The sequence below is a fragment of the Onychomys torridus genome, chromosome 16 (genome assembly GCF_903995425.1).
Source record: "Onychomys torridus chromosome 16, mOncTor1.1, whole genome shotgun sequence".
In the NCBI taxonomy this organism is placed as follows: Eukaryota; Metazoa; Chordata; class Mammalia; order Rodentia; family Cricetidae; genus Onychomys; species Onychomys torridus.
In genome coordinates, this window is record NC_050458.1 from 44,221,654 (window position 1) to 44,248,710 (window position 27,057).

The window sequence follows — 27,057 nt, forward strand, 5'->3', positions numbered from 1 at the left end:
CCCCCTTCTCAGGTCTGTGGGGAACACGAACGCCGATTCGGCAGAAAACGAGTGGGGCTCCCTGAGTCGTTAGTACTGGGCGCTGTACTCCGTTCGCCTTGCAAGCTAGGCACCAAGGCCAGGTGCATCCAACACTGGGGCGCTGTGGCGGAGCGGGGTGGGGGACGGGACACGACTCAGGCTCTCCGCCCCAGCCGTGAGACCGGACTGCCCCGCCCCTGCGCTGTCGCCCGCAGAGTCACCTGCACGCCGGCCCTTCCTTCCTGCAGGCGGCCGGCCTGAGCCCGGCCCTCCCTGCCCGCCGCCCCATCCGCCCGCCCCGTCGCGCAGGCCCCGCCCCCTGGCCCGGCCCTCGCTCCCATTGGTCCTCTCGCCGCCCCCGCCGCGGTTTGCCCCGGCTTCCAGGCCTCCCATTGGCCCTCCCGGGTCCTCCCAGGAAGTTTGAAAAAAAAAAAAAAGTTTTATGGGCGGATGGAAGGGGCCGGGGCAGCTCCGGGGAAGGGAAGGGCTGGAGCCGAAGCGGCCGGCGGCCGAGAGGGGCGGCGGGCTGGGTGCGCCGCGGAGCCCGGCCCGAGAGTCCCCAGCAGCGTCCCGGGGCGCCGCCATGACGGTGAGTGGCCCCAGCTGGGACCCGCAGAGGCCGGGAGCTGAGTGCGGGGCAGCTGGATCCAGACTTGTCCCTCTGGTCCCCTGCCCTCCTGCCTCCCGCGGAGCCCGTGCGGTTGAGGGCACAGACTCAGGGCGACCCTTCCCCCCGCCTGCCAGCCCCCTCGGTGGAAGTCCGACTCCCCACAGGCTTCCTGGCTTGGGCCTGGGAAGAGGTGCTCCCGGCCTTGGATGGGTCGGTCGCACTGACCTGACCTGGGCTGGGCTGGCTGTCCAGCCCATGTGGGCTCCAGCCAGAGTTTGGGGGATCCAGCCCCGCCCACCCACCCCCACGGTTGGGAGACCCCTCCTGGGGCAGCTGAAACTGAGTTCTCACAGCGTTGGGCGCTGGGGCCTCGGGCGGAGTCAGAAGTTTCAGTTTCTCTTGGAGGTGGGCTCATACCAAGATTTGTCAGTCAATGGCTGTGCCCTGATTATCCTATGGAATCTCACAGTTGAGAGCACTGTTCTCCCCATTTCACAGCCAAGTGAATCGAGGCTTGGGGAGGGGCGCTGGTGGGCTGTCCTGAGTGTGAAAGAAGAAACAGCCTCTTTTCCAGGTCGGTCTGACCACCTGGCCGTGATGTTCTGGAATGGAGGGGTGGGGCTGCTTTTGATTTCTGCCTAGTGCCCCAGACAGGCTCTAAGGAGTCTGGTGGCCCTCCTGGGGTTGGGAGGAGGATGAACAGGGTGTGTGTGCGCACATGCGCAAGGGTAGGCCTGGTGAGGGGTGGGCTGTGCTGCTGGGGGCGTGGCCTGTGGGGCCCCTGCTGTGTGTGTGTGTGTGTGAGTGAGTGTGTGTGTGTGTGAGTGTGTGAGTGTGTGTGTGTGTGAGTGTGATGACCTGGCTCTGTTGCCTGGACTTCCTCGGCCTCCGCACATCCTGCCACCTCCCAACTGGCCTTTCCTGGCGTCAGCAGCCTCCCCTTCCCTGTTATTGAGCAGAGGGATGTTGGGGGAGGAGTTGAGTCAGTGTCCTGGGCTAGGGGGAGGTGGTTGCCTGGCCCACTGGGTACCTGCCAGATCCTAAACTGGATACTTTCATAGTACCAGATTGGTCCTTTTAAGGTTGATGATACCATCCCTGTCATACAGTTGGGGAAACTGAGGTGCACAGGCGTGAAGTACATAGCCTTGGTGATGCAGTTTGGCCTTGGCTGGGCCAAAATTTATATCCTGGTCCGTCTTAGTTGGCTTTCTGGGGAGAGATAAGAAATGTACACAGTTGCCACTCCCAGGAAGCACGTGCTAAGCAAGGGTGAGTCTGCTAAGCGCCTGCATGTGCGCCTGTACCCTAAATGAGGGGTGCCAGGAGGAGGGCTTCCCGAGGGAGTTGTCCTCTGATCACCAGTCTTTGTCAGATGGTGATGGACTGGAGGAAGGCGGTGTGTTGATAAAGGCTAATGGCCATCTCAGGGATGCTGAAAGCTTAGAGAAGCGGTCTGAGCCGGGATCAGCGGGGAGCCTTGAATGGTTTGGAGCAGGGAATAGGCGGGTGGTTACCATTCACAGTGCTCACTGGGCTCATGCTGGGCACCACTCCGACTTGAGCGTGTCCCAGGTCTTCCTAGCCTTCATCCTCCATTCATGTCTGCAGCCCATCTCCCTGACATACACACTCAGCTCCCAGCTGAGTGTTCTCTACAGAGCAAGTGGCCAAGGGCTGGGCTGGCTAAGAGAGGCTTCAGAGAGCTGGTAGATCCGGGCTGACCTGGTCCAGGGCCTCTTCCACATTTCGTCTCAGTCTTTGTTAAGGAGCCTCATTCTGCAGCCACTGCCGGGCATCAAATTATATACTTGTTCTTCGTGTTTACTGTCCGTCTCCTCAGCTCTCCTCCCAGGGCAGGGCCACAGCTCTGTTCACAGCTGATATCTTGCCCTAGAACAGTACCTGGTGCCTTGTTGTTGTTGTTGTTTTCAAGACAGGGTTTCTCTGTGTCGCTTTGGAGCCTGTCCTGGAACTCGCTTTGTAGTCCAGGCTGGCCTCGAACTCACAGAGATCTGCCTGCCTCTGCCTCCCGAGTGCTGGGATCAAAGGTGTATGCTACCACTCCCCCCTTACCCCCCAGCAGTACCTGGTGTCTTTAAAAGGGTTTTGTTTTTTGTGTTTTTTTGTTTTTTCTGCAGACTCTGAGCCCATCTGTACTGGATCTTTTGTTTGTTTTTTCAAGTCAGGGTTTCTCTGTGAAACAGTCCTTGAACTCACTTTATAGGCCAGACTGGCCTCGAACTCCCAGAGATCCACCTGCCTCTGCCTCCTGAGTGCTGGGATTAAAGGTCTGTGCCACACCCTCCGCCCCATCCCCCCTTCCTGCACGTCCTGGATCTTGATCAGCCCACCTGGCAGGAAAATTAAAGTGCATATAGCAATTCTAAAAGCAACAGGGGCCCTGCAGGGGGGTATGGGAGGTGGCTGTGGGTAGTAGGCGGGCATGAGTGAGTACTGAGAAGAGGCCCAGGATGATGCTGTTAGGCAAGTCTGAAGACATGAGCAGGGACTTGGCCTGGTCATCGGAGAAGGACGCTTAGTATCTCGGGTTGAGGACATGGCAGATGTAAAGGACTTGGAGGGTTGTCACCATGTGTTGGGGTTCTGTGAGCACAGTGTGGTGGAATAGTTGGAATAAGTAGGTGGGGGCAGGCCAGACAGGCATGAGAGATTAAGGCATATGATGACCCCACTGAAAGGGTCCCTTTGAAGGTATGTGCTTAGAAGGGGCTACAGCCGTGGCTGAGGTGACAGGCAGGAATGACCTGTGGTACTGGTTGGGGAGGAGGGCATGAGAGCCTGTGGGTGTTCCTCACGCTGGTTTTGTTGGTGGAGAATAGGCAGCTGGAAGAGCTGGGGAGGTGGCAGCTTTCTGGATGCAGCTTGTCCAATTCGGTTTTATTTGTGCATTCATGCATGCGTGTACCTGTGTGTGTGTGTGTGTGTGTGTGTGTGTGCACCTGCATCTGGAGGAAGCCAGAGGTTGACTTTGGGTATGTTGCACTCCACAGGATCTTTCAGATGAATCTGGAGCTCTCTAGTTCAGCTAGGTTGACTGACAGCAACCCCGGGGTGCCTCCTCCATCTTCCCGAACTAGGATTATACCATCGCACCCTGCTTTTTATGTGGGTGCTGGGGGACCAAACTCAGGTCCTCGCGCTTGTGTGACATGCTTCACTGACTGAACCTCCCTAGCTCTTGTCAGATCTTTTAACCCTGCCCATAAGTTCCTCCCAGAAGGATTAAACTCACTTTGCTGGTCTTCTCTCCCTGGAGTTGCCGTGCTGGGTCACACCAGACCTGACACACCTCTGTTGCTCCTGGTCTTGGGAGTCACCTGGGAGCTGTCCAGACGGCAGTACATTCAGTTCCCTTGCAAGACCGGGGTTGGGGCAGAACCCCTAGTCCCTTGCCATATATGAGCCAGAGCCTGGAGAGGGCCGGGCATGTGTTCTAATTCAGCACTCGGGGTCCCTGTCTGTCACTGTGCCTGGGGACCTTCTCTTTTGGGTCAGCCTCATAATGCCAGTGCCACAGACCCAGCCCTGACTTTTGGCTCCTTGGGGCCAGTTTGGGGTCAGGCGATCTGCCCCAAAGCCCAGGAGTTTATGACAAGAAGGTGGATGATGTTTACACACTGCTTCTCCTGAGACCTGTTGTGACTAGGCCTCCCTTCCAGGTCCTGGGGCTGTGGGGTGTTAGTTGGGGGAACATCCTGGGTTGCCTTGTCCCAGATGGGAGACAGTTTGACAGAGTAGAAAGCAAACAGGACAATCACAGCCCCAGGGCTTCCGGGCTTGGAGCACAGCCCGCCTCCTCCCTCAAACAGGTATGCAGTGTGAGGGAGCCCCTGCCTTAGCTGGGGATAGTTCTAGGTGTTCGGACTACTGCCTGGGGTTCTGTCAGCACACTTACTCCTCCTGAGGGAACTGGGGTACTCTAGAGGAGAGCAGGCCCACAGAGATGGCCGGGTCAGGTGGCTCTGGTTCCCAGCTGCTGCCGCCACCCCGCCACCCCGCTGCACTATGCCACTGACTCCCTTCCCGCAACCAGACACCTTGGCCCGGTGAGGCACACTTGATACAGACTCTGATAGGTGGGCTCAGAGCCATGGCAACAGGTGGCCACCTCCTCCCTGCCAGCCTGTCTGGCCTGCCCTGTTCTCTCCAGTGGGCAGGAGCAGAGGCTACTGAAGAATGGGGATCTAGATAGGCGAGGGCCCTAGTGGACAAGGAGGGTCTGGGGGATGATGGGTAGATGGATGAGCACCTTCCTGTAGGTCTGGGCAGAGAGATCTAGCTCACAGCCTCCCTGTGGAACATGCTACAGCTGGGGGGCCCCAGACTCCAGGGCTGTGCCTCCCTGGGTAGGACCTGCCAGGTAGGCACAGCCAGGATTGAGGTGTCATGGCCTGTCAAGGATACCTAGGGGAAAGAGGCCATCCTCCCTCAGCCTGGGCCTGTCTCAACCTTTCAGGGTCTCGGGGAGATGAGGGAAGGCAGGATTGGTGGGTGGATCAACGGCTTGGGTAGAGCATTAGGTTGTGTTCCGAATAGTCCACCATGGTCTTGTTGAAGGAAACTTGGACATTTGCTAGGCTGTTTCTCAGGGTTACCCTCTGGACTCCCTACAGCTCTCTTGATAAGCAAAGTGCCCTCTGTCTCCTCTCTCTCCATCTTGGGTGGGGCCAGGGAGCTTGGACATCTGGGTGTGTGTCTCAGCCACTCAGCCCAACCTCTTGGCTCTCAGAAGATGCTGGGGAAAAGGGCCAAGGCTGTCTCAGTGGCTGGGAGCCTGCTTGGTTCCGCTTGGTTTGGGGGAAAGTTCTCTGAGTCCTCTGCCTTCTTCATTGGTCTCCTGGGACCTCAGTGTCACAGGTCTGGGGCAACTGCCACATTCCCTCCAGGCAGCCCAGTGGACTTTCCTACTGAGTCTGACTGTTTGCCTTTTCATCCACCTATATGTAGCCTGATCTGCTCAACTTCAAGAAGGGATGGATGTCGATCTTGGATGAGCCTGGAGAGGTAGGAGGCTGGGCTGGAGGGGAGAGGTTGGGCTGGGTTGATGCAGGGCTTCTGTGGAAAGGCCCTTGGGGTGGGCATGGTTAAAGGTGAGGGCCAGGTGAAAACTCTAAGGGATTTCTGGTCCAGGGGAAGGGAAGCCAGGAGTGGTGGGAACTCAGGAGAGACAGGTTGCTGGCTCTCAGCTTCCTCACCAGCTTTAACGCCTAAGTCACAGAGTGGAGCCTCCCTGCCATGCACACTCCAGCTCCGACCCCCAGCTCTCACCAGGAGCATCCTGGTTCTCCTTCCTCGTGACATTGCTAGCTAAGGGTCTGAGGGTCTTGGGCGAAGGCTTCCCCTGAGTTGTACAGATTTCCAGACACTGGGGTACAGAGTGGGCCACAGAGCACAGACTCAAAAGTCTCTCCAACCCCGGAGCTCTCTTGGTGAAATCACAGCCTCAGTCACCAGGTCTAGGACATGCAAATGTTGGACAAAGTGGAGAACAGAGTCACAGAGGTCACTGTTGTGTTGAGGGGGCCGAGAAGCCTCTGTTGCCTGCTGGGAGCTCAACTCATCACCCCTTATCTTTCCAGTCTTGGAAATATCCGAGGCAGTGCTGTTCACTAGCTCTGCTCTGTCAGCTGCCAGGCAGGCTGGAGGCTGGCAGCTAAGCTGGCTCCCTGCCTACTCCGCCTGCATGTGCCTGTGGCTCGGATCTGCGTGCAGCCCGCATGCCGGGCAGGGCTCCGAGCCAAGGGGAATCGCATTGTGTTTCCTGCCCACGCGCTTTATTCCCCGCAGCCAGCATCCTTCTGTCCCTGCTGCCTGCTCAACGTCCCTTCGTGGCTGCTCTCCAGGCTCACACAAGGCCTGGCGCCCTGCCAGTGACCCCTTCCTGGCCTCCCTACCCAAGGTCCCTGGAGGGCAGAGGGATTATGGGCCCCACCCAGAACTGGCCGTTACTCATGCTCGTTCGTGGGGTTTTGGAATGTCCACACTGGAAGGGCCTTGGGAGTTTAGCCAGCCCAGCTCCTTGTGCACAGATGGGAGGTCAGGCCCACAAGAGCGAGACCTCTTTCAGGCAAAGCGATGCCTTGGGCAGCTCAGGCCTAGACCCTGGTACCTTAGGCCCTCAGAGCTCCATCCAGCTTCTGTTGCCAATAGGGACAGAGTAGGCCTAGAGGGCCGAGGAACCATTTTCCACAGAATCCACCCACTTTGCAGAGACAGTCGAGGTCCCAAGGAGTCCCCTCCAGGGGCAAGGTTGTTCTAAGTGGCTGGCCTCTTTGAACTGTTCCTGAGATCCTGTGCCATATGCCATGAGAGACATGAGGGATGGATGTCTCCAGCCTGGCCCAAAGCCTGGGGACTTCGCCTTGTCCTCCACACTGTGCAGTCAGAACACCGAAGACTGGGGAAGGTGCTAGGCCGGCTGAAGGGCACCCAGCAAGGCAGCTGGTGCTAGACCCTCTTCCTCAGGGAGACCACAGAAAGAGTTAGAAAGTGACACCCTCAAATGCTAGAAACCATAGTGCATCCCTAAGGAACAAAAACAAGAAACAGCTGGGCGGCGATGACGCACGCCTTTAATCCCAGCACTTGGGAGGCAGAGCCAGGCAGATCTCTGTGAGTTCGAGGCCAGGCTGGACTACAGAGCGAGAGCCAGGAAAGGCTCCAAAGCTACAGAGAAACCCTGTCTCAAACAAAACAAAACAAAACAAAAAACCCTCAAGAAACAGTACCTATAAGGTTGGTGGTGTCGGGGGAGCCCCAGGAGGACTAGACTGGGGGACACTGATCCTGGTAGTGGGCTGATCCCAGCTGCCATTCCAGTAAAGCAGGAAGAGCCCAGAGGGAGGCTGAGGTTGGCGTGAGGGATGCCAGGTTTGTCTGCCTGCCCCTTTCCCACGTGGCCTGGTGGTCTGACCTTTGCCTCCTGAGAGGCACTGCAGGGACACTCAAATTGCAGAAACACAAATGTGAGTGTTAACTGACGTACTCTCACAGTGGAACATGTGTGTAACCAGCCCACAGTGCAGATGGGGAAGCAGCATTGAGTGGCCTGCCCCAGGCTTCCTTCTAGTCCTTCTGTCTGAGAGATCATTGTCCTTGACCCTGTGTCAATCCAGTGGGCATGTGGAAAAAGACTTGAGAGGTCTGGGCCGACTTAGTCACTGACTTGCTAGGCATTTGACCTCTCAGAGCCCTGCCCCTTCCCTCATGGGCACTGGAGGAAGGCACACACTGAGCTCTGATGTTTTCAGAGGGCTCTGGAATGGGCTGAGAATACTTCAGTTGATAGCATCGTTGTCTACCAGGCATGACCACTGGGTTCAACCCCCAGCATCACATAATCCAGGCATGATAGCACATGCCTGTAATTCTAGGACTCAGGAGGTGATGGCTGGATGCTCAGAAGTTCAGGGTCGGGCCAACAAGACAGTTTAGCTGGTAAAGCACTTGCCGTGGCAAGCCTGCTGACCTGAGTTGATTTCAGTTGATTCCTGGAATCCAGGAAGGGTAAGAGTGATGGAAAGGGAACCTCTCTGCAGAGTCGACCCACATGTACACTGTGGCACATGTACCCATACATGTGCTGGTCATCCTGGCTACATCGCAGATTGAAAGCCAGCCTCAGCTACATGGGACCCTGTCTCAAAACAACTACAAAAACAGTAACATGGAGCCTGGCGGTGGTGGCGCACGCCTGAAATCCCAGCATTCGGGAGGCAGAGGCAGGTGGATCTCTGTGAGTTTGAGACCAGCCTGGTCTACAGAGCTAGTCCAGGACAGGCTCCAAAGCTACAGAGAAACCCTGTCTCGAAAAACCCAAAAGAAAAAACAAAACAACAACAATAACAAAAAAAAAAAACCAAAAAACAAAAACCCAGTAACATGGGGGTGTCAGCAAGCCAAAGAAAGGTTGCCCACTGGGCCACAGAGGGCATAGTTACCGAAAAGGGCCAGTTCGTAGCCACTGTCTGCCTGGCTTCAGATCTGCCGTTCTGAGCTGTGGCTCCCTTCCCGCCCCCGCCCCCCCAACTGTAAGAATGGGATGGGACAAGCACACACAGGCTCCTTCCTCCCCACTGCCCCTCCCTCACCATCTCCTCCTTCACAGTGGAAAAAACATTGGTTTGTGCTGACGGATTCAAGCCTCAAATATTACAGAGACTCCACGGCTGAGGAGGTGAGGCGCCTGGATGGGTGTGCCCTGGAAAGGGCTGGGACCCATGGTCGGGGTCTGTGGAGTGGGCTCCTTGGGGCCCATGTAGACCATGGTGGATCCTCTTGCTTTAGGCAGATGAACTGGATGGCGAGATTGACCTACGCTCCTGCACAGACGTCACAGAGTATGCAGTACAGCGCAACTATGGCTTCCAGATCCATGTGAGGCTGCATGCAGATGGGGTGGGGGGGCTGGTATAACTCTAGGCCCTGGGCAGGCGTTGGCCTGACTCACTCACTCCTTTGTCCCCAGACCATCCTCAGCCAGGCAGCAGTGCTGATGCCCATGCTTAACATGTCTAGGGAGACCTGGAGCCAGGCACTATCCACAGGCCGGCCGAAGGGTTTCGTACCCTCTGGTCACTCAACCTTATACACCCTCCTGGGAAGGAAGGACCACCTCCACACGGGGAGGGAACACAGGGCTGGACATGCGGCAAGTTACACGTAGATTGCCTTTGCAGACCAAAGATGCCGTTTACACCTTGTCGGCCATGACCTCGGGCATCCGGAGGAACTGGATTGAGGCTCTCAGGAAGACTGTGCGTCCAACTTCAGCCCCAGATGTCACCAAGTATGTGTTGGGCTGGGCCCTGGGGGGCAATGATGATGCTGTGTCCCTGAATGGGGTTCTGTGTTCTCACCTGAGGGCCCTGCAGCTCGGTTCCTCTAGCAACAAAATTTGGAAAGAGCAGTACGTGCTCTTGGCCATCCAGGAATCCATTGAGAGCTTAGGGTTTAGCCTTCTGTCTCATTAGGTCCTTTACATTCTAAAAGCTGGAAAAGGTCTTGGTGACTTAGAGAGGAGGCTTGAGAGGCAAAGAGGGCTCTTCCGGCTGCTAGGTATTGTGGCCTCTGCACATGGCCCCCTCTAGCTGCCGTGGTAGAGGGCCTGGGGCTGTTTGTTACAGTGCGTGGGGAGATGAAGGAAAGAAGTGTGGTGTTCAAGGGACGCAGCATGAGTCCCCATGCCTGGCTACACCCTGGTTGTTCAGCCAGAGGCCAGAAGCTTTACCGTCTGCATTCCTCACCTGACATATCCTGTCTGCACCTCTGTAGGCACGCGTGGCGTCCAGGGCCCTCAGTGAATTCTGCAGAGCATGCTTTGGGGCCATTTAGTCTACAGGCTGGAGCCCTTTGCAGGATTGGCCTAGAAGTGTTAGTACAGGCCTGGTGTGCAGCTCAGCAGCCCTTAGCTCCCAGCTTGGGCTCAGGACAGAGGGCACAGCTGAATTGCTGGGGAGGTCCTTTAGAGGGAGTTGCTTCTACCTGTCCCGCCTATCCCACCCCCCATGTCGTGTGGTCACATGATCACATTGCTGCAGAGGATGCTGGGAAGTGTAGTTTGGAGCTGAATGGCAGTGAACACAGCTGAACTGCTACTGTCACTCACTGTCTCAACAACCTGTGCTCCGTTCACATGGGTGTCAGCATCTCCCCTCATCAGCCTTGACTACACTGAGCCTGTCCTAAACCCAGGACCTGCTTAGCCTTATGCTTTTTTTTTTTTTTTTTTTTTTTTTTTTTAGCTGAGGATGGTACCCAGGGCCTGTCCTGGACTAGTTCTATAGACCAGGCTGGCCTCGAACTCACAGAGATTCACCTGCCTCCGAGTGCTGGGATTACAGGCGTGCCTGGCTTTTTTTTTTTTTTTTTTTTTTTTTTTTTTTTTTTTGAGCTGAAGATTGAACCCAGGGCCTCGTGCTTGCTAGGCAAGTGCTCTACCACTGAGCCAAATCCCCAACCCTTTTTTAAAAAGATTTATTTATTATGTATACAATGTTCTGCCTGCATGTATGCTTGCGGGCCAGAAGAGGGCACCAGATCTCATTACAGATGGTTGTGAGCCACCATGTGGTTGCTGGGAATTGAACTTGGGACCTTTGGAAGAACAGCCAGTGCTCTTAACCTCTGAGCCATCTCTCCAGCCCGCCCTATGCATTTTTAAATTTGTTTTGTGTTTGTGTGTGCGTGTTGCCTGCATATATGTATGTGCACCATGTGCATGCAGTGCCCATGGAGGTGAGAAGTAGGTGCCAGATCCCCTGGGTTGTGAACTACCATGTGAGTTCCAGGAACCAAACTCCTAACCCCTGAGCCAGCCCTTCAGCCCCTTGTGCTTCTTTTTTTTTTTTTTTTTTTTTTTTTTGAGACAGGGCCTCTCTGTGTAGCTTTGCGCCTTTCCTGGAACTCACTTGGTAGCCCAGGCTGGCCTCGAACTCACAAAGATCCGCCTGGCTCTGCCTCCCGAGTGCTGGGATTAAAGGTGTGCACCACCACCACCGCCTGGCCTCCTTGTGCATTTTGCTGTTGTTTTGTGCCTTTAGTAACACATGCATCAGCATTTGCAAAGGATCTCCCATTTGCTTTGCACCCTGAGCCCCCGCATCCATGCCATGTGAGGCTTTACCGTCCGGTGATCCAGATGTAGTGACGGGGACTATAGGAGAGAATCTGCTGGCGGATGATCTCGCTGGGGTCTCCCCAGGGTCTGATAATAAGGAGGCGTGAGTTCTCCACCTCTAGTCAGGATGGCTTGCTCACTGGAGTCCATGTCCAGTCCCTGGCCTGGAGCCTGGCATATGGGCAACCCCTCTGAAAGTGCTTCTTTGAGCCGGAGTGGGCAAAAGTTCCCCCCGCCCTGACGTGGCTCTGCTGACGTCCTAGGCTCTCAGACTGCAATAAGGAAAACACACTGCATGGCTATGGCACCCAGAAGGCCTCCCTGAAGATAGGGGAGCAGCGGGCAGGCCCTCGAAGACTGGATGGACCGCGGCCGTCACTGGACTATGTGGAGCTCTCGCCATTAACCCCGAGCTCCCCGCAGCGCGTGCGCACTCTGTCCCGCTCCACTCCTGAGCGCCCCACCAAACAGGAGGATCTGGAGCGGGACCTGGCTCAGCGCTCCGAGGAAAGACGCAAGTGGTTTGAGTCCACGGACAGCAGGGCCCCGGAGACGCCCAGTGGGGATGGGCCTCGGAAGGGCCTGGGTGCCCCCCTGACTGATGACCAGCAGAGCCGGCTCAGTGAGGAGATTGAGAAGAAGTGGCAGGAACTGGAAAAGCTGCCCCTGCGGGAGAACAAGCGAGTGCCACTCACTGCCCTGCTCAGCCAAGGCCCCAGCGAGCGCCGGGGCCCCCCAAGTGACAGCCACGAGGCCCTGGAGAAGGAGGTAGGCCCCTCTCCCCATCAGGCCCCCCGCTGGTACCAGTGTGCATGACCCGACATTGGCCTTGCAGCCCTACAGTGCCAACTGACATCTCAGGCTCCTCACGGGGGACTGTTTCCCCCAGGCCGTAGAGTTGGCATTGTCTTTGATCTGTCCTTAACCACAGGGAAGAGACGTGAGGAGAGAGAGGTGAAGAACAGGCCCTTTGCTGTGTGACTTTGGCACCCTAAGCTTTGTTAGGTGCCTCTTTGCCCTCCGTGACCTCTGACCTGCTAAGCCTCACTCCGTTTTTCACACATGGGAAGTGAGAGGGGTGTGTGTGTGTGTGTGTGTGTGTGTGTGTGTGTGTGTGTCCCGATACAGTCATGGGATGATAGATATCTGTGGCTACAGTGTGCTGTTCCCAACCTTGTCCGGTCATCTCTGGGTCAAAGCTCACCCGGGCCATCGACCTCGCCATCCTGGACCCAGCCACAAAGTCCCTTTGTCTGTACCACTCTCTGGGGCTACTGCCCCCTCTCCAAACCAGAGCTGTGACTGAGCACCCCAGGGAGACTGTAGCTGTGTGGAGGTAGTAGCTGTGGGCTCCTCCTTGTCTTCCCAGCTCCCTTCCCCATCTCAGGACACTGACACCCATTGACCTGGTCTTCCTGTATCCCAGGTCCAGTCTCTCCGTGCCCAGCTGGAAGCATGGCGTCTCCGAGGGGAAGCTCCTCAGAATGCCTCCAGCCATATCCCCCCAGGCTACATCTCACAGGTAAGGCTGAGGAATTGCTCTGTGGGGTGGGGGCAGGTTTCTGGTTGCTGTGTTTGTCAGAGAGCAGCCATGTTTGGGGAACCCTTTCTGTGTGTGAGAATCGTGTCAGCCATTTGCTACACATCATGTCATTTAATCTCCCCACAGCTGGTGGGCATGATCACTGTGCCCATTTTACAGACAAGGCCACTGAGCTCTGAGAGGGTATGTGACGTGCCCGAGGTTCCCCAGCCTGCAGGTGTCAGAGGTGGGATGTGAGCATGGGTCCAGCTGCCTGCAGAGCCTGTGTGGGAGTCCCCGTGCGACACTCTGCCCTTGGACCTCTTCCCTGCATCACTGTGGGGAAGTGGGGAGCCAGTGGCCCCAAGAGGCCCTCTCTAAATACAGGGAGAGGCTTTCCCTGCCTACCAAGGAGGTCTGCGGGACTTGGGAGCCTCCAGTGTGCCCTCAGGGGTTTGCCTGAGAGAGCAGCTCTCCCTCAGGGCCGCTTTGTCCTCCCCGGGAAATGACTGTCCCCTCGGGACAGCTGTCTGTGTCTGGGAATGACTTTGGTTCTCACAACTGGACAACTAACTCACCAGAAAAAATTGTGTGTGTGTGTGTGCATATGTTTATTATAAATTATAAAAGGTTGTTTAGTATATAAAGCATAAATAAAGTATACAATCCTTCTTATTGTGAATTCCATATAGAGATGGATATTTCTCAGAGTGCTTTCATGATTTCTCTTTATCCTTGTGGCCACAGCTGATTAGCAAACACGGGTGGTTCTCATGCGTGTTGATTGATATTTTTATGCTAATGGGTAAGATGAAGAGACGTAAGACCCTCTCAAGGTCAGTGTTGTCAGCAAATTCTTTGCTGAACGGAATGACAGCTTTCTGTTGAGCCCGAGTATATTCTAGTCAGAGTAGTTCACCTTTTCTGTTCTGTATAAATGTAATTCTAGACATGACACAGTGTGAGGCTGGATTTGCGTTCCTAGCTTTTTCTCATGACTTGCTTAGTTCCAGACAATGTGGCAAACAATAAACTGAGTCCCAGTCTGTGACGCTGAGCAGTTTCCGTGGTGTGAGCCTCCCTCTGCAGCTGATTTTAAAGCTGTGGTCCGAAGGCCCTGAGCTTGGGATGGGTCAGCATCCGCTGCATGGGGTTCTGCTCTCCCGGTGTAAGGTCAGGGTGCACACACGATATAAACGAATCGCAGCAGGGGGGTGGACACATGTCGAGTATCAGCCATGACATTTTCTTGTCTTGTTACTTTCTGTGGCTGTGGTAAAATATCCTGACAAAAGCCTTTAAGAGAGAGAGGGTTTGTTTGGGCTCGGGGTCCATCATAGCAGGAAGTTGTAGCTACAGGAGACAACTATGACATCCCATCACCAGCCAGGAGATAGAGATGAGTGCTTATGCTCAGTCACTTTGTTACAAGTGTTACTAGTGTGCAGGCCATGATGGTACTGCTGTCCTTTATGATGGTCTCTCCACCTCAGGTAAACCAATCAAGACCTTTCTGCACAGGCATGGCCAGAGGCTAACCATAAATAATCCCTCACAGTCTTGTCTGGAGACTTGTTGCCTAGGTGACTCCAGATTCTGTCTAGTTGATCATCAACACCAACCTTCACAACCTCACTTAGTGAATTCATTCTATGTATTTAATTTTTTTGAAAGTACTTTTGCTTAACAGCTGAGTCCGAATTCCAAATAGTTTGGCAGTCAGCCGTCTATAGTCTATACCATACATGCCAGTGCCAAGAAGAGAAAGGAATGCTGGGATCCCTGGGGGCTTGGCGTGAGGAGGTTCTTGGAAAGTACCCTGAGGCTCACAACTGATCTGAGCTATAGTGGTGAGCGGGTGGGGATCTTGACTATGGCAGATGGCCGAAGGCGGTTGGTGCCTAGGGTCGAGGCCCAAGGACAAGCTGAGAGTTAGTCTCTTGCAGATGTTGAGTTTTCCAGTGACACACAAGGTGATCTTTGAGTACAGTGTGTGAGGAGAGGACAGGGCCCAAGCCTAGGAAGCGAAGACAAGGCTGGCTGAGAACAGATGGTGACTGGGGTCTGGGAGGGCAAGAGAGCCCTTGGAGTCCTGGGCTGGCTGCTGCTTCGTTGTGGGTGGGGCGATCAGCTGGAGGAGCAGAGATTTGGGGACTGTTGGGGAGGCTATCCTGGGCCACCTGGGCTAAGAGAAGAAATAGCCCAGTGCTGTCAGGTCCTGCCGTGGGTGGGGCCTGGCATGCAGGCTGAGCCAGTACTACAGCCTGGGGTCACTGAGTGTAACTGGGAACTCCTCTCTGGGAGGGTCCACTTGCTGGGATCAGAGCAGCTGTGTGTGTTCCGTTTGCTATTAGAAACAGCATTAGATTTCATTTGAGAAAAAGCTTGTTTCACTCCATGGAAAATTTAAAAGCTCTGCTGTGGCTCCTAAGCATCTCCGTGAGAACACTGAGGCTCAGAAGTGTGGTGTGACCTTTGAACTATAGGCAGACCTGGAGCCCTTGCTTTCTGGTCCCCTTGTGTCTCATGGGGCACCTCCAAAGCTGCCAGCACCCCATCTTAGTAGGGTGGGGTAGGCGTGGGGCAGGCAGGACTGAGGTGGTAAGAGGTGAGATGGAAGCGTTCAGGAGAAAGTGATGGCTGGGATGGCAGACGCCAGAGCGAAGAGGGACCAAGTCACCTGTCCCTCTCTGCCACAGGAGGGGGTGGTTGGAAACTCAGCTGATCCTGGAGAGGTGACTGCCGGAAAGCGATCCTCCAGCCTGTTCCCTCAGGCTGAGTGGGTACCCTTCTTGCAGGGCTGGGGGGCTCCCCACTGCAGGACAGCTGTGCGGGGAGCAGGGCTTCAGCATGGGGCCTGCGGCAGCTGCTGGCGTAACTCTAAAAGGACCCTCAGGCTAATGCAATGGGGTCGTCAGTACTTCTTCCTCTGCCGTGATGTTGTGGCAGAGAGGTGGCCAGTGCCAAGACACCTTGGGCACTAAGGAAGGTAGGTCACAGTTGGCACCTGGCTGGCCCTCACCCCCTTGTTGCTGAGTACCCCACAGATTTGGAATACCGTGTCCAGTAGCCCCTCTGCCCAGAGAGCCTCACAGAGGCCTCTATGATGGAGGCTGAGGCTCAGGGGGAAGCATGGTGGAGTGTGGTTGGCTGTCTCTACTCCCCAGGTGGCCTGGTCTGTAAGGGGACTATGAGAACAGGAGCAAAGACCCAGCAGGACAGGTATCCCCCAAACACTCGGAACATCTGGATCCAGCCTCTCTCCACTATCAGCTACTATGGTCCCAAGAAGAGCTGCTGAAGTAGTGGGGGGGGGTCTTGGTGAGGGAGGAACCATATGCCTTCATGCGGCCTTCTGTGCCTTGGTTTCTTAAATGTGGTTTTTTCCTTTGTCTTTATTCATGTGGTATGCATGTGTGTGTGCATGTGTGTGCATGTGTGTACACATGTGTGTGTGCGTGCTAATGTGGAGACCAGAAGTTAATTGCTGCTGTTGTTGTTGCTTTGGTCTTTTTTGTTTGTTTTTGTTTTGTTTTTCGAGACAGGGTTTCTCCGTGTAGCTTTGGAGCCTGTCCTGGACTAGCTCTGTAGCCCAGGCTGGCCTCGAACTCACAGAGATCCGCCTGCCTCTGCCTCCCGAGTGCTGGGATTACAGGCGTGTGCCACCACACCTGCTCGGTCTCTTTACCTTCTTTAGATTGTGTGTGTGTATGTATGTGTGTGTGTGTGTGTGTCTGTGTGTCTGTGTGTGTGTGTGTCTGTCTGTGTCTGTGTATGTCTGTGTCTGTCTGTCTGTCTGTCTTGTATGTGTGACACCCACCAAGGTCAGAAAAGCATTTCAGAACCCCTGGAGCTGAAGTTGCAGGGGGATGAGCCACCTGACCTAGGTCCCTAGAAGGGCAGGAAGTGCTAACCACTGATCCATCCCTCTGGCTATCCCTTCCTCTTTTCTTTTGAGATCAAGTTTCACTGTGTACCTTTGGCTGCAGCTTGGTGCAGACAGACTAACCTCAGATTCACAGAGATCCACCTGCCTCTGCCTCCCAAGTGCTGGGGTTAAAGGTGTGCGCCACTATGGCCCACTATACCTTATGTTTTTCAGACAGGGTCTCTCACTGAACCTAGAGCTTGCTGTGAGTTGGGGATCTGCCTGTTTCACACCCAGCACTAAGGTTGCTGGTGTGTTTTTATGTGGGTGGGTGGATGCTAAGGATCTGAACTCAGATTCTTATGTACAGAAAGTAGGTTACCCAATCAGCTGTCTCTTCAGCTTCCAAACATTTTTTTTTTTAATTATATAAGAAACATAGTCCAGCATGATTGTGCACACCTTTAATCTCAGCACTCCGGAGGCAGAGGCAGGCAGATCTCCATGAGTTCAAAGACAACCTGGTCTACAGAATGAATTTCAGGGCAGCCAGAGCTACATAGTGAGACCCTGATTCAGAAAACCAAAAAATTGCCTGGCAGCGGTGGCACACACCTTTAATCCCAGCACTCAGGAGGCAGAGGCAGGCCAGTTTCTCTAAGTTCAAGGCCAGCCTGGTCTACAGAATGAGTTCCAGGACAGCCAGAGATACACAGAGAAACCCTGTCTCAACAAAACAAATCAAAAACTAATAAAAAAAATTATACAGGAGCCACATTTAAACTTACATTTTTTTTTTTTAAGTAACACAAATACCAGGCATTTTGGAAGCTGAGGCCAGATGGTAAATTCAAGGCCAGCCTTAGCTAGAGGCTAAGGTCTTAGACCAAGACCTTGTCTTAAAAAAAAAAAAAATCAAATGATGGGTTAGGGCTGCTCAGAACCTAGCACGGCTCCAGGTTCCACTGCAAAATTTATCTAAATCAGAAGGTTAGAAATGAGTCCACAAGGGCCATCGAGATGACTCCGTGGGTAAAGGTACAAAAATGTAAGAAGAAATGAGCCCTGATACTGTGGCCAGCCCTTTATGTATCTCTGCCCACCATTGAACACGTCTGGATCAGCTTCCTGTGGCCAGGGGGACAAATACCATCGACAGCTGGGTCAGTGACACAGACTTGCCAGTCACCTTGCTAAAACCTAACACAGGCTAAGTGGGGTGGGGGGGGGGGGCCTGGATCACACTCCTTTCCTTGGCTTCAGGTGGGGTCGTGGGCTCCACGGCCTGGCCTGTTTCCCAGCCTGTGTTCCCTACCCTCATATCAAAGCTTTCCACTCACGACCACTCTCCTGGTCATGTCTCTAGATGTTTGTCTTCTGACCCCCCCACACCATTCCTCAGGCCACCAGATTGTCTAGGACAGTCTCAGCTGGTTAGAAGCCTTAGTTTCTTTTCCCATGGACCAAGGCAGTCCCAGGTCATATATGGATATCCTTGGAGAGCTGTTATTCAGCCTGCCACCAAATCCTTCCAGCATTTTCTGTGTTTTTGCCTTCCTGGACCAGGGCAGGCAGTGACCTGTTTTGCACCCAGGAATACCGTCAGGAGCCAGCTTTCGTTCCCCAGCAGTCCACATGGCATCGCTGCCTCCGACTGCTGCCTGTTTCCTTTGCAGAATAGAACCCACTTGTCCCCTCGCCTTTGTACACAGGTAACTTCCTGTGGGATGTGCCTAGGAGTGGACCTGCCCAGGCAAGGCCTAGAGTTGCAAAAAATGCAATGATGCCTGTAATCCCAAGCACTCGGGGATGCTGAGGCAGGAATGTTGTGAAATCAAGGCCATCCTGGCTACATAGCAAGACCCTGTCTCGAAAGGCTGATGGTGACACCAATCTGCCCATGCACACCAGGCACAGTGGGCACTCCAACAGTAGACATTATGAGTCTAACTACCTACCATCTTGTCTACAAAACCATTTTTTACGACAGCAACAGTTCCAGCTCATTTACTAAGCCCCTGCCATGTGACTTAGCCTGGCCTGCACCCCAGGCCTAAGCTGGGTCGGATGGACCTTGTCACCAGGCTATAATGTTACCCGAGAAGCAGGACCTTGGGAGGCAGGGGAGAGGCTGCCCAGAGACAGAGCTAGTATTTAAGAAGGGCTGTGTGTGTGTGTGGGGGGGGGGGGGGGGGGTGCTGCTGGAGAGGTGGCTCAGAGGTTAAGAGCACCGACTGTTCTTCCAGAGGTCCTGAGTTCAAGTCCCAGCACCCACATGGTGGCTCACGACCATCTGTAATGAGATCTGGTGCTCCTCTTATGACCTGCAGTCAGAACACTGTATACATAATAAATAAATAAATCTTAAATAGAAAAAAAAAAAAAAAAAAAAAAAGGTGGGCCGTGGGGAAAGTGAGTTTCCCAGGAAGTAGATAGAGCATTGCCGCTGCAGACAGAATAGCGTTGGCTTTTCTGAGTTGTTATTATCGACGGTGGGTGCACACATGCATGCCACGGCATGTGGAAATCAGCACACAGCTTCACGGAGCCAGGCTTACAGGGCAAGTGCCTTTCCCCACTGAGCCGCTTCACCATCCCGAGGACTGGTTTTATCACTGTGAGGTTGCTTGGCAGTGACCAGCTAGGCAGAGATGGGGTGTGGGAGCCAGATTTTATCCTGCAAGTGGGGAATCGTTGCAAGATTTGAAGCAGAAAGGGAGCTAGTGAAGTTTGAGGCGGGGAGGAAGGTTGGGCAGCGGTGGGAGCGGGTCGCATTGCAGAGCGGGGTAACGAGCCTGGCGCTGGGCAGGCCTGCACGGAGGCTGGTAGCCTGGAAGGGCTTCTAGCCCGGGCGTGGGGCGGGGGACGGAGTCGGGTAGGGGCAGCCCCGTGACCCCCCTGGCTTCTGGCCCACAGGAAGCCTGTGAGCGCAGCCTGGCGGAGATGGAATCCTCTCACCAGCAAGTGATGGAGCAGCTGCAGCGGTACCATGAACGAGAGCTGCAGCGGCTACAGCAAGAGAAGGAATGGCTGCTGGCGGAGGAGACGGCGGCCACTGCCTCGGGTGAGGACCCAGGGCCTGCCACGGGCCGGCCCGGCGCTTCCTCCCGCACTGGACTGGGAAGCTCCTGCTGTAAGGGGTTGGGATAAAGACTCAGCAGGGGTTGGAAGCCGCAGAAGTAATCTGTGGTCCAGCTTGAAAAGGGGAAAGAGAGGCAGTAAGAGACGCCCCTCAGCCAGGCGGTGGTGGCACACGCCTTTGATCCCCGGCACTCGGGAGGCAGAGGCAGGCGGATCTCTGTGAGTTCGAGGCCAGCCTGGTCTACAGAGTGAGATCCAGGACAGGCACAAAGCTACACAGAGAAACCCTGTCTGGAAAGAGAGAGAGAGAGAGAGACAGAGACCTCCCCTCTCATGGGTTGTGACTTTTCTTCCTTGGGTTCTGTAGACATTGAGGGGTACCTCAAGCCACATACCACCTCCATGCTGGGGGAGAAACACCCATCAGCTACAGTCTGTTCTGGTAGAATACCACCTGCCCAGGTGCTTGAGTCAGACCCTGGGACGCTCGCGGTGTGGTTGTGACCTTTGCTCTAGCCTGGCAGTGTGTACCTCTCTATGCCCCACACATTGCTGAGGGAGCCCCCGAGTGTTCGTGGTATTCAGGGAGTGGGGAAGCTGGACCTCAGAGAGGCTAGCGACTTGTCCCAGGTGGCACAGCTTGGAAATGAGAGAGCTGGGCTTTGAGCCTACAGCCAGTACTCAGATTGCAAAGCTGGGGCCTGAACTGCCTCACTCTTCCCAAGCCCCAAACAGGAAACACCAGAGACAGACCAATTCCATCCTCCTCCTTTGTCTACTGTACACCTGCTGTGTGCCTGGCATATCCTGGGCAGCCCCTCTGGCTTTGCAGAGTCGTGAATAAGGTCGTGTGACCTGGAGCTCGCATCCTGCCGATACTGGCCAAGTGTTCCCTGTGCTCAACGCTACATGGTCACTTCTGCCAAGCCTTGGGCTGTGTTCATGTTTTTTTAGGACAGACCCACCCAGCAGGCAGCCTAGACTAGCTACCCCTCCTCCACAGGGTGCAGGCATTGCCCAGTGAACTTGATGGAAGTGGCGCTAGGTTGAATAACAGACCACCAGGGACTGCCACCGAGGAGGAATGAGATCCTCCCAATGTTCAGAGGTGTTTTGGCATTGTGGATAAATCTAAGGCTGGAGCCTTGCATACTCTTCACCCTGCCCTGCAGTTTGGGGAAAATGGTGGGTTCTTGGGAGCTCCCCAGTAGAAGCAGCCAGCAGGAGCCAGTGTTTGGGCCTTATTCTCCATGTCAGGCCTTACTCCAGTCACCTCTGGAGAGGAGAAGCCACGGGTAAGCACCTTCCAGAAAGCCCTGAGGCAGAGGGATTGAGTGAGTTACACAGCTTTGTAGTGTCTGCAGAGCTTGACCTCTGGACCCCAGTCCAGGCAGGGCCTTGATGGATGGATGGGCCTTCCAGGCTCTACAGGGCTGGTGCGGAGCACTGCGCGAGGCTAGCCAGAAACCACTAGCAGTGGTTAGATACCGACAGATCACTTCAAGGAGGCCCCAGAGAGGCTGACCAACTCCCCCACAGCCGCTGGCTTCAGGACACAGCTTCGGCCCTGCTCTTTGCAGCCCTCTGGCCCTGTCTGCACCCGTACAAATGGAACTGTGTCGACCCCCTTCCAACCTGCCCTCTGCCTGTCTGCTCCACTCCTAGCCATTGAAGCCATGAAGAAGGCATATCAAGAAGAGCTGAGCCGGGAACTAAGCAAAGCACGGAGTCTCCAGCAGGGTCCAGACGGCCTCCGGAAGCAACACCAGTAAGACGGCAGCGGGGTCTGGGGTCTGGGGTCTGGGGTGGGTCAGCCTCTTGAGCCAGGAGCACCATTCGCCCTGATAGGTGTGACTGGGGCTTTGCTGAGGGCCCTTGGCAGAGGACGCATGGGTCATCAGTGCCCAGGTCCTGACCTCCGTTCATGCCCCTCTAGTGTCTCCTGGAGCTGGGTTGCAGTGTTGCTCTTGACCGCTAGGGTGTCTCCCTGCCCCAGCACAGTTCCGGGTGCCTTGGGCTATGGCGGTGTGAATGGTAGTCCCCGAGCTCACCCCCTAGAGGAAACCCCTGCAACCCAGAGAGACCATTACCAGTCCACAGCCACTAACCACAAGGTATCTAGAACACCAGCAGTGTTGAGATGTGACTCCAGGCCGAGCAGTGGCAAGAGAGCCCCCATGACCCACCCCTGTGCCCTCCCGTGCCGGCTAGGCTGGACATGGAGGCTCTGAAACAGGAGCTGCAGGTGCTGTCCGAGAGGTACTCACAGAAGTGCCTGGAGATCGGCGCCCTGACGCGGCAGGCCGAGGAGCGGGAGCACACCCTGCGGCTGTGCCGGCAAGAGGGCCAGGAGCTGCTGCGCCACAACCAGGTAGCTAGGTCAGCCCCCAGGAGGCCGCGAGAAGGCAGTGGCGGGGCTGCAGGTCCCGCCCTGACCGTCCTGTTCTCCCAGGAGCTGCACTCCCACCTGTCGGAGGAAATCGACCGCCTGCGAAGCTTCATCGCCTCGCAGGGCACCAGCAACAGTTGCAGGGGCGGAAGTGAGAGGAGTTCCTGTGAGCTGGAGGTGAGTGCCTCCCCTCCCCTGCCCTGCCCTGCCCTGCCCTCCCCTCCCCTCCCCTCCCCGGTGCTGGGCAACCCCAGCTCTGGGACCTGTGAAAGCTCCCTAACGGGCTGGGTGTCTCCTGCAGATGTCAGTCACTCAAAACCCTGGGGCCCTCTAGGCTAAGTCAGAATTCTAGCATTTGCTCCAGTTCTGTCATCCACCTGCTGTGTTACCATGCTCAGTCACGCTGCCTTTGTGAGTCCCAGTAACTTAAAAATATAAAACAGCTAGCGTGTTGGGCGTGGTGGTGCACACCTGTAATGCCAGGACTGCAGAGGCAGAGACAGGCAGATCTCTGTGAGTTCAAGGTTAGCATGGTTTACAGAGCATGTTCCAGGACAGCCAGAACTACAGAGAAACTCTGTCTCAATAACTAACCGAATTAATTAATTAATTAATTAAGAATGAATGAATAAATAAATAACCAGGCAGTAGTGATGCACGCCTTTAATCCCAGCACTCAAGGCCAGCCTGGTCTACAGAGAAAGTTCCAGGACAGCCAGGGCTACACAGAGAAACCCTGTCTCGAAAAACCAAAAATAAAATAAAGTAAAAACCAAACAAACAAAAATCAAGGGGTCAGGGGTAGCAAGCCCTCTTATGGGGGATGTTGAAAGGAGAAAGTGTGAGTGATTACAGGATCACCTAGCTTTTTGTTTCATTTATTAGCAAACATAATAACCTTTCTAATATGGCCACCCTTTAAACAGTTCCTCATGCTGGGCATGGTGGCAAATCAAGTTCCAGGACAGCCAGAGAAACAGTGTCTTGAAAAACAAAGCAGAACCCCCAAACAGTACCTCATACTGTGGTGACCCCCAACCGTAAAACTGTTTTTGTCGCTGCTTCCTAACAATAATCCTGCTACTGATATGAATCGTAATGTGAATATCTGCTGTGTAGGGTGGTCTGAAGCGACCCCTGTAAAAGGGGTGTCCAATCCTCAAAAGGGGTCGTGACCCACAGGTTGAGAGCCAAGGCTATAAGGCTCATCTCTGTGCCTAGAAGTTCTAAGCCCTTTGTCTGTTCTCTTCCATCAAGCTCGTAAGTCAAGCACTGTTACTGTCAAATTAACCCGATGGAGAAACAGAAGTTAGTGGCCTTCCTGAAGGTCCCGCAGCTATTGGTGTGGAAGCTGAGGCTGGAACCAGGCAGTAGACTCCCAGTCTGGAGTTTAAAGGCTTTCCTGCCCAGCTGAGCTGATGTACCCCACGTATCGATAGCACTGCTCCTCAGAGTTCAGAGGGTTCGGTGGAGGTAGTCCTGCCACAGTGTCATAGCTACAGGTCACAGGAGGGCCAGCCTGTGTATCACAGATCTCCTGTCACCCCCTCTGCCCTAGCACCTCAGCCCGGAACAGTGTTAGGCTGCAGTGAGGTAGTAGGGAGCGTCCTACTCACAGTATGCGTGGGGTACAAGTGAGGAAAAGGAAGGCAGAGGCAGAGGGACTCTGCGGCAGTAGACTGTGGGATGCCGGGGCTCTCAGTGGGAGTTGGGGTTGCACTTGGGGCTTTAAGTCATTGAGGTACCAGGCTGCAGGGCAGTGTGGATCTGGGGAGCCTTGGCCTATGGTCCTGTAGGTCCTGGCTCAGCCCAGCACGTGTGTCCCTAGGTACTGCTGCGAGTTAAGGAGAATGAACTCCAGTACCTGAAGAAGGAGGTGCAGTGTCTCCGAGATGAGCTCCAGGTGATGCACAAGGTAGGCCGCAACAGGAGAGGGCCGGGTGTGCTCCAGGTGCCCGCCTGAGCCGGCCGCCATTGACCTCCTCCTCTCCTTGGGGCTTCCGTGTAGAGCTCACTATCCCATTGCAGACAAGCGTGAGAAGAGAGAGGGGTGTGACTCACCCAAGGTCACACTTGCCTTCAGGCATTCAAGGCCAGTTGGCTTTATTATGATTGAGCACCTACTAGGTGCCAGGAATATAGCTGTAAACAGAACCGGTCACTCTCCCAGCCTGGCTCTGGATTGACTCCAGGTGTCGCTAGGACTTGGGAAGCCCACTCAGTCATGTGCAGCTCTTGGCTCCTTCCTGCCTTCATCAAGTTGTGAATGGATGGTGACTCCGAGAATATTAAGTCCGCAGTGCACTGGCTTAATGCTTGCAGAATGCACAGAGAGAATTTACTGGAAGACCAGAGCCCCCTGGACATGCCCCTCCTGGGGCTCACCCTACCACTCATTGTGACCATGGGCAAAGGCTCCACCTCCCCAGGGCCTAACTGCCACCCCTCTAACAGGACAAGGAAGGACAAGGAAGTCCCCATCACCGGGGGAACCTGGCCTTCTCTGCTACCAGCAGCGGGCAAAGTGGGTGTGTGGCAGGGAGCGGGCGCCTCGGGCTCCAGGCCTCAGTGCTTCCTCTGTGGCCCTAGGACAAGCGCTTCACGGGGAAGTACCAGGACGTGTATGTGGAGCTGAACCACATCAAGACCCGGTCGGAGCGCGAGATCGAGCAGCTGAAGGAGCACCTGCGCCTGGCCATGGCTGCCCTACAGGAGAAAGAGGCTGTGAAGAACAGCTTGGCTGAGTAGAGGTGGGTGGGGACCCTGCAGGGCAAATTCACGGTCCCTCCCGTGCAGCTTGAAGGGCCAGCACTTTGTTTCCCTGGCCCATTTCTCTTTCTGTAAGTGGATATGGCCTAAGACAGTCCGGAGTCCGCTGGGTCAGCCTGGGCGTGTTTGTCCTGAGGTGATGGCTGGGTCAGGACCCCACAGCATCTTCGATACTGTCATGGTTCACTGCCCCAGTAGTCTGCCCCTCCACAGGCTAGTGGTGACCCTGGGCACATTCTGAAGTTTGCATTCAGTCATCCCCCAGCCCCCAAGCTTCGCGCTGCAGTGAGAACTGACCATAGAGCCCTAAAGATGCCCTCCTTCAGAGGGCTTGCAATGACACCATATGATCTATGATGTATGATGTGACATGACATGGCCTATCTACCTGCTGGACCTGACCAGACTAGACTTCCTAAGGCACATGAGTCAGGCCACCCCAGGCCGTGTGCACAGCAGCCGAGAAAAGTGGTTCTGGCCCAGCTGCGGGGCCAGCAGCCGTGGGCAGTTTGGCCTGTACTTTGGCTTGTTCCACACCAGCCCGCCAAAGTGTGAGGCCCGCCTTCCCAGTGCTCAGTGGTCACTCTTGCCTTCCAGGTCACTGCTGTGGTTCCGCTCAGCTGAGGACCCTCCGGCCCCAGGGGACCAGCCACCCTCCTTCCCTGACAGAAGTCAGAAGCCAAGCTTTCTCCCCACCCTGGGTCACATGTGCACTCACACCTCTCTCACACACACACACACACACACACACACGTACACGTACACGTACACATGCACAGACACAACACTGCGGATCTGAGCTCGTCCCTCGCACTGGGTCTTACCTTGCACCTTCTTCAGGATTTTATATGTGAAGAGATTTTTATATAGAATTTTTGCCTTTTTTTTTTTTTCTAGAACACTTTAAACTTCTTAGAAAGGCAATTCTTGGTGGCATGTGCCTCTAGCATGGCTCCTGTGCCCCTCCGGTCCCCTGCTTGGGCCTCTTTCCTGCCCTGGGCATCTCGCAAGGACCCTAGCAGGGCCAGAGTGAGTTGACCAGAGGGAAAAGGCCGGAGCAGCCCTCTCTTCCTGCCCTACCTCTACTAACTAATTCTGCCCTGGCCAGGCCCACACCCTGGCCTCTGGACTGGGGAGCCACTGGACAGAGAGAGGAGTCCATAGCTGTTCCCACAGCTCCACTCCTCTGAGGGGCGCTGGGTGTGGCCCACTAGCGCTGCCCATGAAGACACATCTCTCCTGTTCCATGAGTCACCCTGACTTAATAAAACCTTCCAGCAGCTCTGGCTTTGTGGATGGCTGGGCAGGGTAGGAAGTGGCAACCAGGTTCTTAATGGCTTCTGTATTCCACCTTACCTGAAGCAGGGGTCTATGGGCTTCTGAGGGTGGAGCTGAGTCCAGTTCATCCCCCAGGCCTTGGCCATTTGAGTGGTTTGAGGGTAGCAGCCGAGGTCGGGGAGCCCTGTCTCTACCCTGACAGCAATTGGAAATGGTTTCCTGGTGGATCGCCGACGGCTCATCTCAGGCTCCCTCATCAACTGATTATCTGAGAAGCTGTGGAGTTGCAAAGAGAGGGCTGGTGCTGAGACTGTGCCATCACCACACACACCATAACCTCCTCCCCCAGCCTCAGTTTGCTTCTCCAGAAAATGGGTGTTTTCTACACTAGGCTGAGATTATACCCAGAGGTTCTTCACCCCTGGACAGAGGTAGAAGTAGGAACAGTGAATGTGGTCATCATGGCAGGCTGCACCCATGGTCTCTTTTTCAAGATCCAGAAACCACACTGGGTTGAGTCCCAGGAGACTGGGATCCCACAGGAGACACTGGCCTGGCCTGATGCTGGTTCTAGCACAGCTTCAAGACCAGTTTTTCCAAATGGAAAAATTCAAAAAGGGCATCCCAAGCAGAGGCATCAGCAGGAAGAACTGCTCTTTGAACATCCCCGCTGTGTTTTTGGGAAGATCCAGCCCACAGGGAGCTCATTGAGCAATGGTTCTCAACCTGTGGGTCGCAACCCTTGGGGAGTTGATCGCCAAACATCCTTTTCACCGGGGTTGCAGTTCCTAAAAGGACTTGCTTCCGTCTTTAACCTTGCTTTCCCCAAAGAAAAAGACAGTTCCACCATCAGCAGCATGAACATAAATGGAGGGCT

At 55.0% G+C, this 27,057-nt stretch overlaps 1 protein-coding gene across 2 annotated transcripts; it reads left to right on the plus strand.

Moving 5' to 3' along the window:
* Window positions 1–463: 463 nt before the first annotated feature.
* On the plus strand, window positions 464–26,655 carry LOC118597437 (TRIO and F-actin binding protein). Of its 2 annotated transcripts, XM_036209017.1 has the most exons (14): window positions 464–610; window positions 5,603–5,659; window positions 8,763–8,831; window positions 8,942–9,031; window positions 9,334–9,443; window positions 11,537–12,041; window positions 12,700–12,795; window positions 19,580–19,727; window positions 21,410–21,512; window positions 21,956–22,115; window positions 22,197–22,310; window positions 23,962–24,048; window positions 24,723–24,883; window positions 25,500–26,655. In XM_036209017.1, exons 1-13 carry the CDS (start codon window positions 464–466, stop codon window positions 24,879–24,881), a joined length of 1,845 nt encoding a protein of 614 aa, XP_036064910.1. In that variant the 3' UTR covers window positions 24,882–24,883; window positions 25,500–26,655. The 2 variants fall into 2 exon arrangements, with proteins under 2 accessions (XP_036064910.1, XP_036064911.1); XM_036209018.1 differs by lacking the exons at window positions 19,580–19,727; window positions 21,410–21,512; window positions 21,956–22,115; ... (2 more) ...; window positions 24,723–24,883; window positions 25,500–26,655 and adding an exon at window positions 12,943–13,438.
* Window positions 26,656–27,057: the final 402 nt, after the last annotated feature.